The sequence below is a fragment of the Anopheles stephensi genome, chromosome 3 (genome assembly GCF_013141755.1).
Source record: "Anopheles stephensi strain Indian chromosome 3, UCI_ANSTEP_V1.0, whole genome shotgun sequence".
Taxonomy (NCBI): Eukaryota; Metazoa; Arthropoda; class Insecta; order Diptera; family Culicidae; genus Anopheles; species Anopheles stephensi.
Genome location: NC_050203.1, coordinates 9,987,797 through 10,003,555, shown reverse-complemented (window position 1 = coordinate 10,003,555; position 15,759 = coordinate 9,987,797). Strand labels below are relative to the sequence as shown.

The 15,759-nt window shown below is 45.1% G+C and overlaps 1 protein-coding gene across 1 annotated transcript; it reads right to left on the bottom strand.

Moving 5' to 3' along the window:
- Positions 1–874: 874 nt before the first annotated feature.
- On the bottom strand, positions 875–14,753 carry LOC118513117 (prominin-like protein; the record flags this gene model as incomplete). Its single annotated transcript, XM_036058516.1, is given in 14 exon segments — positions 875–3,805; positions 6,893–7,021; positions 7,667–7,717; positions 10,117–10,238; positions 10,313–10,498; positions 10,500–10,652; positions 10,726–10,869; positions 10,946–11,438; positions 11,522–11,967; positions 12,738–12,761; positions 13,433–13,557; positions 13,627–13,979; positions 14,071–14,344; positions 14,414–14,753. Coding segments are annotated over 14 exon segments (2,955 nt in total), but the record flags the coding sequence as incomplete, so codon positions are not given.
- Between the last annotated feature and the right edge of the window lie 1,006 nt (positions 14,754–15,759).

Below are 15,759 nucleotides of genomic sequence, written 5' to 3'. Positions count from 1 at the left end.
ATCCGTGTTTGCTTTCATTCAGCAATATTTGAAAACATACCCGCTTCACTCCGTTTTTACCATATGACCTCGTAAAATGCGTCACAAAGTCCTCCTACCGGGCTCCGGAGAAATACGATTCGCATCGATGGTTCTGGAGGCAAAAAAACAAGGGAGACCCCCCCTTCAGGCGTATTAGAATAGGTCGCTCGAGGGAAGATGGATGGAGCTATTCTTCGCAGAACTCAGGTAATCTCACCACCAAGATAGTCTCCACAAAGTTCAAAGTACACAGCCGATAAAGGGGCCGTGTACACACTACGTACTCTTACTACATCCGTCGTGGGTCGTAGTAAAATGGCGCGAAATGCCTCCAGAGTTCACAATGAACTGAGATGCGCTTCTACTACACCGCAAAACGGGCACGTTCACATTCCAAAGCCCCTGTGAAGCCTCCGTCGCACTAGCTACACCCTTCCATACCACTCGCACATGCTGCCACTCATTATCTGGCGACTTGACACCAGTCCACTACGAGTGGGGACAGAAGAAGGAGTGGCGCATGGGGATGGGGACGCGGCTCGTGTAGTAGTTTGTTTTGCTTGTCTCAGCGCGATCGGTGTGATGTTGGGCCGTAGAGTGTAGAGTGGTGCCACCGGCAAAATCGGCTCGTGTGCCGCCATTCTCGCGCTGCAGTGTGATTAGATTGCATAACTCCCCCCCACACTGGCCATTCGGGGTTGACGTGGTGTTGGTGTGTTGATCGTCAAAGCGCAATAGTGCAGCACCGCACCGTACTCATCCGGTTAATGCTTGTCATCATGGCTGACCTCATCAATCCGTTTCGGCACTGTTCAAAAAGCTCTCTCAGCGTTCGATCGTCCGGCGACTCCCATTTGGATGATTATGTGTTTACCGTTGTCATTTTTTTATTTATAGTTTTGTATCACTTTAGTTGGTTTTTTTGTTTGTTTGCTTGTTTGCTTGTTATGTTGCCATAGTGTTTAATCGCGGTCCTCCTCTCTGCGGTATGCTATTTCTTTGTATTACACACACTGAAAAAGAAGGTGGCATATTTTGTCCTTCCTTTCGCTTGGATTTTCTCTACCGATTAGAACATGCCATTTTTGCCATATCTTCTGCGTAAAACACTTTTTCCCGGGTTACTATGTACGTGTGTTAAATCGCTTCTCTGCTGCTTGTACGAAGACGGGTTGCTGGGATGAAATCGAATTGTATGTTTGCCACCGCACTCACACAGAGACATCCTTTAGTAGGTACACGAATTATACACGAATAAATGCTTCTCCCCACGCGTTCAACACATTGATGCGATTTGGAATGGAATTTTTGTTTTGTTTGTTTGTTATTTTCGAATTCCAATTTTGTAGTCTCCTTTTAAATTCTCCCTCAATAGTTTTCGTTACATCGTTACTTCAATGCGAGAGCCACCGATGTGTGGATTCTCTTCTTGTTTTTTGTTTATGTTTACATACAATTGTTGCATTGTTCTGTTGTGTTTACTGTCTACATACATATATGGTTGTGTGCTGAGGGCGCACGTATGCTCGCCTCGCGTTTGGTTTGGGTGGCGCTCAAACACGGGATGGTTTGTTTTTTAGTAAGAAGGATAAAAATTGGTTTGTCTGTAATTTACTTTGCGTACGCACTATCGTTCGTACATTTAGAATCCGTTTTTCCGGCCAGAAGAAGCACGCATTGTCACATCGATAGGTTTGTGAAAGTTTTGCTTTCGGTGCTTTTTTGGTTGGTTTTGTTTGCATTTTTGCTATATAGCTTAAGGTTAAGAAGAAAGTCTCCGTACCGTTCCGCAGCACTACACTAAAATCCTCGACGAACTATGGGCAAAACGCACGACAACGACCAAAAAAAAAAAGGAAGAGGATTTGAACCTCGAGCCGTCCCGAGTGAGGATTTTTCAAACTTTTAGATTTACTTAACTTCAACGTAATGTGTGGACCTCGTTACGTTTACTGAGCATGATAATTTCGCACACATTCTTCACCGTTTTGTATATACGCTTAGGAGAGGGGGAAAAAACCGTTGGTAAAAGCGGCTTGGCGGCGCTTCTCCATATCACCACTTGCAGAATTAAAAGGTCTACCTTTTTTTTCGAACCTAAGAAGAAAACCGACATCCGATACCTCTACTAGCCGTGCACAACAAATTAAACTAAATAATGACGCCTTCGCATAATTTTTCGTCCTAATTTTTAAAATAAAATATACTAAATTAACTAAACGAACGATCCGATTGTTTAAAAATTAAACTGCTAGCACTGCTAGCCGCGCTGCTAGATTTAATCCAGGCTCCACCAGTGTACGGTACAGGGGATGAATTGGGCAAATTGCTGAATGCCAAAAACAAAACATAAAATCACGAGCAAACTAACAAACTAAACCGCGAGATTCTGCTACTTGCTTTAAAAGGGTGTGTGAACAAAAAAAAACAGCTGTGTCCTCTCCTTTGGGAGGAACAACGCCAAACGTAAAACTCATTGCAAATTAGTCTTTAATGCAGACGACAGCAGCATTTCCTTCTTTGCAATTTTACTTACACGCGCATACACATAATACAGCTAATCAGCCTTGGGTATTATACAAGCACAGGGAACGTCGCTGCATCCTGTGTACTGCCCCAGGACGTTCAATCCTCCCATTCTCCTGTACTTCCCGGTGACACAACACCCGGTCACCGTCAGCAGAAATAAGTGTACGGATGTGATATAAACTGAGCAATGTCCACCCTACCAGGTTCTACGGCCGGAGAGATCGTTCTAGCCAGATTGCGAGATTGGGCAGAGCACAGTAAATGTTGGTAGTAATAGTGCGTGAAGCATTCAGTAATGAATCTCTTTCGAATAGGGCAGTATGAGAGTTGCTTGTCCTGGCAAACAGACAAGATTGATCGCGCACGATCGTCGTACATATAATCTACTACAGCTACAACACCGTGCGGGTACGATAGTTCGCTTACTCCTTCCCGGTAAATTAACGTCGTTGAGCAACAGACAGCACGCGCGCGCGTGTTTTTTGATTGATCTCGTTCGAATCGGTTGATCTTTTTTTGGAATGAACTGTGTAGCTAGCGTTCCCTTAAGACGAAACCAAATCAACCCCGATTATACCCAAATTGTGTAGTTTAATGATCGGTGCTCATTCTACTCTCTCTCTCTCTCTCTCTCACCGTGAGATTCATTTCACCTTTATCTATCCTTGTAGCTTTAAATGCTTTTTTTTCTGTTGCCAATCGTTTACGCTTTTAAAACAAAAGAATGTAGAAAAATAGAATTTAATTCCATAACGCTCACAGAACGCTGCGTCTGCCGCCCTATGGGTTTGGAATGCCCTTCCCGGGGGCATTATTCGTTCGCCTTACGCACACACAAGTAGTTGAGTATATTGTTTAAGAATATAAACGATTATGTAGTCGATATCGATTGCGAAACTATCCCTTGCTGCTGTAGTAGTCGATGGCAAAATTTATGTAAATAAGAGTAAAAGAATATGCCCTAATGCAACGACGAATCAGATGAGGGCGTGCTGCAAGCTGAGCCTTCGCACGACACCCTCGGGAGTTTGTCGAAGAAGCGATCGTTCGGTTTTGTACGGAGCAGCTGTTACTCCCAATTCTTGGAACCTTGGGCGAATGAAGGAGGGAAGGGGGGGGGGGTGTATGTGTGTGTAAGCTTTACTCATGCTCACTCGGTGCACCGGGGTAGTAGTACGGTGGCGGTCGTTCATACTCTGCTGCCGGTGGAGCCATCGGAGGGTTCTGATATCGTGGCGGTGCTCCATCCCAATTTCTGAAATTGTTTTAAAGAGGAAAACAAAACGGGGAAAAAGTTTTAGTAACAATTCTTCTCCATAACGCATTCACGCACTTCTAGAGAAAGAAAGGTGGTGAAGAAAGGGGGAGGGGGGCGGGGGGGGGGGATGAGAAGGCAGGGGAAGATAGAAACGAGTGCAAAAGTGTTCCTTCTTCTGTTTTTTCTTTTTCTTGTCTATGTACACAATCATACATACATTTACACACGTGCACGCATTTTTCGTTTTCCGGGTAACCGCGCTTCCATCAAAATCACCCGACACAACACATACACATGAACATATATATTTTTGTTTTCTAGGACCTTTGCTCTTTCAGTACTTTGTAAGCTTCCCTTACTCATTTAAGCTCCAATTGTTTTCCCTTTTTTTTTGCAAACTATTTTTCCAAATTTCCCTAACTCCGCCAATTCGCCAAGAGCCTCACTTTGCCTGTTTTTTTTTGTGTCCACAAGGTTACGCAGAACTTAAACGGGGGAACAGAACAGGAAACAGTGTGCGACAGTAGACTACGGATAAAAGGGAGGCGGGGGGGAATAATATGATCGGAATCGATTCTTTGGGCTCACACTCGCACACTCACAGATTTTACTCACAGATTACTGCAGAGAGAGAGAGAGAGTGAGAGCGGGCTTTAGAAGCTGGGTGATGTACTCTATCATTGCGAGCTTTTTGCTTGCTTTCTCTGACTAGTATAAGAAGGCTTTACGAAATGGGACGATAGTATTGCTGCTGTTGCTGCAAACCAAACCCGGGCCGTGGACGACCATCACAGGTCATGTAGTGGCATCTTTAGGTGAGGTGAGGTTGAGAGGCAAGGTTTGAGAGTGGTGGCGAAGTTTGGAGTACGTTCGGAGAGGTAGATAGAATCGATTTCAGATCGATACACACGTGACAAAAAGAACGGAGGAGGAGTAAAAAGAAGAAGATAAAAGTAGACAAAGAAAACACATTAAGACGACATTAAGATCACATAGTAGTAGTAGTAGTAGTGGTACGTTCGTGTACCTCGCTCATGTAAGAAGTATGACAAAAAAGCGATAGAAGCTTTGAAGAAGAAAACCAATGAATAGTTATGGAACTTCTAATGATCGGTTGTGCATGATAGTAACACGAAGAAAGGAGGAAACAGGAGATGCTAGCAGTTGTGACCAACACGCGCACACATTACACACAGTGAGTGAGATAAGGAACAACAATAGCCAAAGGACGTGAGGTGGGCTGTGAAGAAGTGTTTGTACAGGGGGTATGTCTTGGCCTTCATTCCAAAGTACCAACGGTGCGCCAATGAAACTGCACGAAAGCTACGTGTGAAGAAGCAACGTGTCCAGCAACGTTCCACCAAAAAGTTGTGTTAGCCATCGCGCCAACTGTTCAGGTGGTTCTAAGCATTCTAAGACAAAACACGGAACAACCAAGCAGGAAGAACGAGAGTATGGGGAGAACAAACAATGCAGCTAACGCAGCTAACAACAGGATGGCATGATGATGGGCACACAACACACAACATACACGAGCGAGCGAGAGGGGGTCTTAAGGTGGGGGTGCTGCTCTTGAAGCTCAGTTAGGAAAACCTGCCAGTTCCTGCGTTTGTGCGTTCCGGAACGAAGCACTCCACACTCGGAAGTACACCGAACCGGGGACTCGGAGGTTCAGTTAGCTGGAGCGTACTAGTACTTCTCGTAACCACTGTCCGCGCGCGCTGCTGCCGAATGCTTTCCACCGCTCTCCTCGCTCGCCAGCGATCGGGGCCTCCGGAAGGACATGGTACGGAAGTCCAGCGGTGAGGGTGTGCGCGTCGGTACGAGCGCCATCGATCGTACCGAGCCGACACTACTACTGTTGCTTCGGCTTACGTTGCCGGCGCGTGGCACGGGCTGGTGATGATGGTGTTGGTGATGCTGGTGCAACATCGACGGCAGATAGGACGGTTGATGGTGGTGGGACCGTCGATCGTGCGCCGTCACTGTGAGCAGATCGGACGATCCACCACCGGGTGCGTACGGCTGCTGCTGGTGCTGCTGATCGTACTGTCTGAGCGCCGTTTGAAAGTCGTCGAAAAAGCTTTTGCTAAACAGACGGCTGAGCATACGGTTCGGCGAACCGGCGCTCCCGGGAGGCGGTGAGGGTTGGAACGATGACGCCGTCTTCATGGGCGACGCAGGACTGGAGTTCTGATAGCCCCCAGCGTAGGTGGGCGACTCGGGTGGGTCCTCCCGTGCCGGTACTAACGACATTGGCAGTGACATTGGCAAAGGGGTAGAGTGGTGACGTTGGTGCATATTATGGCGTTGCTGGTGGTGGTTGTGGTGGTGGGAAGTTGTTAGTAGTACGGGCGGTGACGAGGACGCCACCGTATCGCCGCTGCCATTATGGGTTAGTATTGAAGGGATCTGTGACTCTGCACTGTGGTGGAAGTACAAGAATGAGATGGCAGGCTGTTAGTGACGTGTACCGGTCACCTGCTTCAGTAGCAGAAGCTGCCGTGCAATGAAGAAAATTGCCTCGTTTTATGAGCGATCCCGGCCGGAAGAAGGTATGGGACGAAGTATGGGATCGAAATGTCTCAAAAACTCTCGGTGACTCTTTGTGGATGTGGTTGGCGAGGCTAGACAAAAGATCGATTTCTACAAAGGACCACAAAACAGCTACCCTAGCGCTACTACTGCAATCCTACTTCAATACTATTCTTGTATCACAAAACAAACAAAAAAACAAACCCAAAACATCAACACCAGTTTGCTAGTGGGTCCTTCTAGTTCTGAGCTATTAGGATGAGCTATTATGCACGCCATTCGGTATATACTCAATGTACGATCATTAGCAAAATGTACTTGTAGCGCATCTGTTCACTCGAAAATGGCAACGGCAATGCTTTCGCTGATCGTGATGGAATCGTACAATGCATGTTCATGTGTAAAGTGTATGTATAATTTGTTATGACATGAAACGGCGAAAATCGGTGCACCCTTGAATCAGTGCCGCTTGTTCGGTGGGTTCGCATGGCCACACTTCCTGTAGCGCGCATCTGCATTTAATCTGCCGTCGAAGAACAGTGTACTTACTTCGGAGCCATATCGTTGTACCTTGGGTCACGGCTGTGCGATGGGCTGCCCTCCTCGTAGTAGATGTCCCGGCGATCACGCGACTCGCGGCGACGATCCTGCTTCTTGCGGCGTTTATTTTTTGGACCACTGAAAGCACAACAAATCCAGGGAGATGTTAAGACGTACAATCGAATAAATTGAATACACAGGCACAAGTGGTATGGGGATTCGTTCATTCAAGTTGCATTATGCACTACAATATAGGTACGATATACGATATACTGCCAAACTCAGTAGAGATATTCATATATAAAAAAGAGTTCTAAAACAAATCATCACAAGAAAACATTCTTTACAAAACATATCCAGTTACAGTATCATCAGCGGTTTAGCGCCAATTAACAGCCAAGAACAACAGAATGGAAGAAACAAGTGAAAACAATATCAAACAAACAAATACAGATCGCAAAGGAGAATTAATGTTACAGAACCCAAAACAAAAACGGACAAGGATCAAGAAACACGAACAAAATAACAAAAAACAAACGGCAGGCGATTAAACAAATGAAAGAGTTACAACAAATCGGGAGCGCAATTTGCCCTGCACAGTACCGGTGGTAAGTATGGATCGAGAGATTAATGATCAGAGATCGGTGTGTGTGTGTGTGTGTGTGTGTGTGTGTGTGTGTGTGTGTGTGAAACTGTCTGTTGCAATCCTAACCGCTCGACCGCGACACGCTATTCCCCGTTGCAAACGAAACCTGGCAACCTGTCTGGCTCGGTGGGACTTACCTCGCAAGAGGAATGTTATCACGCTCGGTGTAGGCATCGTACAGATACTCACTGTAATGAGAACGGAAAATGACAAGAAGAAAAACAATACCACAAACATAAAAAATCGCATCCAATAGACAACCGGCACACACCATCACCACACACACGCACGCAAAACTCTTGCAAGAACAGTAGTAGTAGTAGTAAGAGTAGAAGAAGGAGAAGAAGTAGAGGGATGTGTATTTTTGATTGGGAAACGTGATTTTTTTTTTGGCAAAAATAAACTTAAATACTAAACCAAACCGTTTAAACCGCTTTAACTATTGTACTCACACACACACATCAAAATCACCGTGTGCAGAAACTAAATATTATAAATCCAATTTCTACAAGAACGACGAATGAACGGGAAAAACAACCAATAATGAAGGAAGAGACGAGATGTTTGGATGTGTGTTACAATGAAATGGGCGAATAAATTAGAATAAAAAAAGAAACAACACAAACAAACAAATAAAACTTTTTTTCTCTCTCTTGCTGTAATGCAGTGTTGTGCACGATGATGCAGGGTTTGCAGCAGGTTCAGTGCAAGCACTCGCTTTGTAGCGTACCGGGTGCGAGTCGTTCAGTAAGGGGTGTGAGGGGGATGGGGGAAGAAAAAACTGTCCCCCGGAACATATCTTAACAAAAAAAAAAATACACGCACACACACCAATGTACAACGACCATCTTCTCCTAATGAAGAACGAACAGACAGGTCACGAGAATTTATGGCGTGATCCGAAACTGTTTTTCACAACAAATTTTTCACAATTTTCCAAAAAAAAGGCTGTTCGTGAACTGCTGTTATCGGGGGTAAGCTCTAGCCTAAACTGCTAAATTGCCTTAGTATACATATCAATCAAAACAAAACCAAACCGGGACTGCCAAACCGTTAAACAAGGCTGATTTATTAACTGATTTATTGTCAACTATTGATGTGTTTAGAGTTTTATTGCCGAGCGTACAATCTCATTTCTACACTTACCTATTTTTCTACAGTTTTTTTTTGTTATAGGGGATTATTTATAAAATGTACAACAACATCAGGATCCAAAACTAACCATTTCCAAAATGTCGATCCCATATTTACACACCTTGATTTTCACATAATCATTTAAACTTAGTAATGGTGCATACGATGGCGTACAGTGGGTAAAATCGAAATCGATCGCCGAGGTAAAACAATTAAATAAATATAATTAAATATCTTGGAGGGAGAATCTCTTTGAAGTTTTACGCGTCACCATCAAGGTGTATGTATTTAGAAGGTGGATTTTTATCGATTTGACAGGGCGACATTTTAGTCGAGTTATGTCAGAGTTTGTTTACAAAAACATATGGTAAAAGGCTACCAACATAAACAAACAGCCTCGATTCTCAGTTCCTTGAGCAATTTCGCTAATTTATGGGTCATCTTCGCATATCAAATGTTGTCCCACAGAGGATTGACGATATTTGGTTGCATTTTTCGTCAAAAAATCGCAAGCGATACCACCACCGGCGCCTCCTCCGACGCTGCCGTCACTCTTCTCAATACCCTTCCCCTTGATCACCACGGAACTGTTATGTCAGTTCGAGAAATGTCAATTTGCTCTAAACAACTCTACCTTCTATATCTACATACCTTGGTCACCATACACGGTCACCCAGTGTTGTGATGCTCTCTAAGCTAAATCTTAATTTGGTGCGAGAATCACAACCAATTGGAAATGGCCAATTGTTTTGAATTTGCTTTTAAAAGCGTTTTATATTCAATACCAGTGCATAGCGTATCAATAAAAATGCTTCCTTTTTGGCGATTAAAAAAACAAGCACAAGAAGAGACTATGAAAAATAACGTTCTAGTTGTGTTGTGGCAAAAATGGCTAAAGACAAAATGCTTTTCAATGCCTCGGAATGGTAAACCCTGCAGTGTGGGAATAAATATGCCAAAATCATGAATGATCTCTTCAAGCTCTTATTTAATTTCTGAAAAGCAAGCATCCTTATATTTATGTTAAGCACTGTACTTTCACACTCAATGCTGTATCGTTGCGCATTTGGAACACATTTTTACGACTAGTTTTTTTCTACAAACGAAGCAAAATTATAAGCACAAGTAAATTTCAGAAACCATGCATTATAATACTGTTCATTCTCTTTTTCGGAAGCATATTAGCGAAATTGCATGCACCATTAACTACTATCACTACGGTCAAGCTGCTCGCTGTACATCCCTTAGCCATATCCAGGCACGCGCGCCCACACCTTCCATGCAGTAATTCATTACAATAACTACTTTTTAATTAGTGAAAAAGCATGCAACAGGAAAAAATAAACTTACTTTGGCATCATTAATCTACACGCATGCAGTTAAATAGCTAACTCTACCGGTTTTTTTAAACTGTGAATTGTAAAAGATGGAAGAACTAGCTTTTGCAACTTACGATTCAACCATCGGCCCCGGGTAAGGATCTGACTTTTGGTACAGCGTCGACAGCTTCACGCCGAAAATGATTGAGGGCAGGAACAGTAGCAAACACCACACCACTCCAGCCCAGAATCCATTCTGAAAAGGAAGCAAAGATGAATATTACTTCAAACTGTCGTTTGAATGCCGGAAGCCGACGCGACGATACTTACGAATGGATCCACGATACGATTGCACGATGCAACAATCACCGATTCGTACACGTTGTACATCGGTCCACACAGCCCAATATCGTTGTGGGTCGAGTCGATCACAAACTTGATGTACGCGTAGATTTGGTTGGTGAACCCTGTAACCAGCTCCTCGGTGACGTTCTGCACGAAATTCCGGCCCGTGATTGTTGATGTAAAACTCAGCCTCCTTGATCTGCACCAGGAACTTCTCGATGGCGGCGGAGAACGATGTTTCCCCGAACTTCAGGCTGCTGTCCAGCGTGGTCGACAGCTTAATCAGCTCGTTCGTAGAGGCAATTATCGGATCGACAAGGTTCGTCTAGAAGATTAGGGAAGAGATAAACGTTACAATATTACGTTCCAAAACGAAGGTTTTTGCGATAAATTCTCACCTGATAGGAAGACAGATGCAGAGCCTGATTCTTCAGGTTCACTTTAATGTCGTTCATCTCCTTTCCGGGCGGTACACGGTTCGCAACGTCCCGCAGCTTGTCGGCAATCTCGTTCAGGTTGTACTCGGTAATGTTGTACGTCAACTGTAGGAATTACACACAAAGTTAAAACAACACGTTCCCGTTCACACGCCATCGGCCCACAGCAAAAACCACTCACATTGTCAGTAAACTTATCCACATCGAAATCGTTCAGCTTGGACGCCTTCAGCGCTTGAATGTCTTCCGTTGCTTCCGGTGTGAGAATTTTTACCGGCTCGATCTTAATCTTGTGCGTCAGCGCGTTCAGCTCCCGCGTAATGCCGTACAGCTCGGGGAACTCCCGGATCGTGTCAATGTCCACGAAGTTGTTCAACTTCAGCACCTTGTAGATGGATCCATTCTCCCGGCAGGCCACAATCAGTTCGCCGATGTGTATCGGTTCCACCTTATCGCTGACCTGCAGCTTGGTCCGCGAGCGTTCGGCCTGCGCCCGCAGGTCCGCGTACAGCCCGTTCAAATCGACAAACTGATCGAGATAGTTCACGATCTGATCGTTGGCGGGATCGTGCAGGGAATCGCACGCGGCACGCCGCGTTAGCGTGCCCACCAGGAAGGAAGCCAACGCCACCGCCAAGATAACGGAGAACGTAAGGAAGATGATGGCAACCGCACTGTGGGGGGGGGGTGAGAGGAGCGCAAACACATGTGTTCAATATTCCGCAGAAAAGCTGCCTACGGTAGAGAAATTACTTACAAAATGAGGAATCTTCCACCGGCACCCTTGTTGCAGCAATCGTCCCCATACCCATCCGGACGCTTGCCACAAATGCCGCACAACAGACCAAACACCAGACAGATCAAAATCAGCAGCAACACCGAGCTAATGCCCAGCCCGGCATAGTATCGGTAAATGCTGTACTGCTCAATGTACTCGTCCGCCGTGTCCAGATGTTTGTACGAATTGTTTCCCAGCGTGTCGGCCACATTGTTCAGCCGCGAGTTGAGCATGTTGGACACCTCTCTAATGGCGTTGCCCGTCGAATCCGAAGCGCTCTGCACCTTCGGTATGTTCTCCAGGACGGTCTGCTTGAGCGTACTCTTCAGCTGGTTCATCTGGTCGACACCGACCTGGATGGCACTGCCCAGGCTGCTGTCCGTTAGCTGCTTCACGCTCTCAATGATTTGAGACAAATCCGGCAGCTGAAGGACAAAAGCATAAGATAAAGGAAAATTAGCGGAGGTGACTTATACGGTCTGAAGCTGTAAAGAAAACAAGCTGATTCCTATATATATATATATAGTTGTAAAGGAACACAGGAAGAAAATACTTGCATTAGAAATAACCGAAAGATTGTACCTACGCACGCACACCACACACATATCGTAAATTGGTGCATAATTATGTTACAACAAAACAAAAAACGAAAGGAAGAACTTAATGCAAAACTGCTCTTTAGTAAAATGCGATTTAAGTTGATGTTTGCCAACATGTAGATGTGTATGGAATGATATTAGTCTTGTGCCTCCTCCGAAAATCCGGAACTTTATATCGCCAATCGTGCTCCTTCTGCTCCTTTCAATTTGGGTGAGTTTTGTTTTGCGGCGGGGGGTTAACACACACACACACATGTACAGAGATAAACATTGCAGATAATATCACACACACACAAACACACACGACGCACACATACACGTAACTCGGGTAAAAACTGATGGGGATAAACGTTATCAAAACGGAAACGGAATCTTCATCATTTAACCGAAGCGTTACAATAAAATAAGAAAAAAGACAGATGTTAGAGCATAGCAAAGGAAATAAAACAAATATTAAAATAAAGAAAACTTTTACAAGAAAATAAATAAAAGAAACCCATAGCAAGACGGTAAGGTAAAGGAAAACAGAACACAAAACACAACGCGAACACAAACACAACCAAACACTAGCAGTAAAAGCCGAAAGAGTCACCTACCCTCGGGAAGTATCTGTCTTGTATCTGGTTCGACGATGGAAAGTATGGTACGGTGGATTATTATGTGTGTCCAGTTGGATGAATAGCCGGTTTGAGAGTTTAGTTAGTTGCGTTAGTTTTGTGGGTGTGTTAGGTATCACATATTACTGTGTTGGAGATGGTGAAGTTGGTGAGGCTGGTGAGTGAAAGCTTAACGTGTCGTATCACGTGTCCTTGCCGCACGACAAACGCCGCTTCCGAAATGGCGCCAGATGGATGATGGCGATGGGAAATATTTGCTTATGATATGATACGATGGCGATGGCATGAATGAATAACTAAAACGCTACAGAACTACTATCGCTCGAACATGGATGAGTTTTGATCGATACGATCAGCTTTAAGGCATTTCTGGTTTAACTTCACTGCACTAGAATTTGATCGACGTGAGGAAAGCAATCGAAGCGAACGATTGAATTTAATTTACTTAAATTTTTAGGAGGAATATCAACAAAAAGCTTATGCGAAACGCCATTCATAATGATATAAATGGCAGGAAGACTTAAGTTTAAGTTTTCTTATTTAAGATTTCTTTAACGAACGCACAATTATGATGTTACACGAAGTTAGACGAAAGCTTCAATATTATCTGCATGGCCACCACCAACACCAACACCACAAAGCCCCATCATCCGCTAACAAAACCCAGAACTTACCGAGTTGTAGTCGATGCCGTTCACATTGAGCCGTCCAATCTTGTAGTCGTCCATCACTTTAATACACTCCTGTGTGCCACACTTGTTGAGCGACGTGAGCAATTCCCGCTTTACGCCACGAAGTCCTACGAAATTGAATTCAAATCTTGTTATGAAATTCCTTAAAGACACACGTCGAGCGGTGGAAAGCTCACCATCATTCAACTGTGAAGCCGTGATCCGCAGCTCGCTCGTGAGCTGCTTCATCTTCTCCAGGCTTGCACGAATTTCGGGCAACGTTTCGACAAACTGGTACAGCGTCGTTAGCTTTTCGGCCTGCGATTCTTCCTCCAGCCGGGTAATAATGTTACCGGACGCATCGTTCAGCATCTGCTTGAGATCGTTGTTCAGCTCCTGGTAGTTTTTGTTCAGCACGTGATCGATGTGGGACGAGGTGCTCTTCAGGTACAGCCGCGTATCGTGCACCGCATGGCGAGCGGAAACAGTGACGTTTTCCACCCCATGCTGCATGTAGCTGTTGGTAACGAATGCAACCACCACACCGAATCTGAAAGAAAAACCCGCACGACGAAAATCACTTATAAGGATGCTTGCTCCCTGTGTCCCACATCCCACCGCGTACGGGCGGGATCACTCACACCAAAGCTGAGGTTGAGCAGATCAGCAGGAAGCCCAAAATTGCTCGACGGCAGGTATCGTGTTTCTTGTCGAACGGTTGCGAACGTCCGCCACATCCGCCGAAGCAACGGCAGCAACACAAGCACAGCCCCATGATGGGCATTATCGCAATCATGATGATGCACAGCGCCGCCACGAGCAAGATCGCCCAGTACTGCTTCAGCAGCGGGCCCCAATTGTTGTCCGAAACGTTCGGTCCTGCGGCAATCGCGCCTCCCTGGACGGTGATGTATCCTACGAGAGGGAACAGAATTATTTGTATACGTTCCTTGATCGAAAAACTACTTCTTCGTAGTATCTTACCATCCGGGATGGGATTCTCGTCCACGAACAGATCGATCACGTGGTTGGTGATTTCGTACAGCGGTGCCATACCGCGCGGATTGTACGACGTTGAGCTTTGATATTCAATCACCTCATTGTACCGGGTAAACTCAGTCGTGCGGATCTTCAGGATCGGTTCCGCTTGCGCTACCACTACGAATGCACTGGGCAGAATGAGCAATAGGACGACACCGAGCGTCTGTTGTGCCAGGGGAACCCTTCGTGGTCGCCATTGTTTGCAGTTGATGAAGTTGGCGTTAAATGATGGCACCGACGGACACCTCACACACCACAACACGACGTCCTTCTGTTGTCCAGCTTACGAGCCGTTGGTGCGATTGGTTGACGAAGTTGTGTGTGTGTGTTTTCTAGGGTTAGGTTTCGGTTCGGGATGGCAGACTCTTAGTTTGGCCACTTTGGTTGCGTTTTGAGGCAGTGGTAGTGGAAGGTCTAGGGCAGCGAGAAGGAACACTTGCCGGGTCGGTTCGGTGGGAACGTTAAGGCAGTTCTAGCGAAGACTCCTCAGAAGTGTCGAAGAACGCCTATGGAAATAGTAGAGAAAAGGAGTCAAATTAGTATTGTGTATAGTATAAGCACACCAATACATTCTTAGCTTGTGAAACTCCTCGGACTGCTACGATCGTTGCTTTCGATGGTAAAGAAATGTGTATCTGGTGGTAACAAGCATGGCGTACTAAGCAAACCTGCAGACGTCTACTGCGAAAAGTCCCCTCCATCTGTTCTGACCTGGTTTGCAACCCTTTTTCTTCTAGATCGTTAGATAAGGCGGACCCCTTCAATAAAATCTCCGTAAGAGCGTTTGAAGCCTATAGGCCACACATTATTACCCGACAAATTATTGCTCCAAAAGTCTTTCGACCAGACCAGTTTAATCACACCGGTACATCCTGGTTACAGAGTATCCACCAGTACGTATCAGTGGCACAAGTTCCCTTTTTTTTGCTATGTGGATTCTAGCAAATGAAGCCAGACGTGACTCAGTTGAAGTTGTGCAACTATACACTACCAACTTCTCCAATCGCTCGTCACTCATAGCAAGCCGCTCAAGGCACGTAAAGCACTTATTTTCTTCTTTTTAATACCGCTTTTAGGGGTGTGTGGTAGAATATTGATATCTGCAACTTGATCATAAACATCCGTTTAGTCCGTCCATAAAGCGTTGCGCCCGTGGTCTCACAGCCGTCAAACGGCTATAGCGTGTCTAGAGCGCATAAAATTGCAACCGAAAAATGAAGTCCTCTACCGATGACATGATACACCATGATAGAATTGAACGGAAAATAGAAGTAAGGGAGATAAAGGAA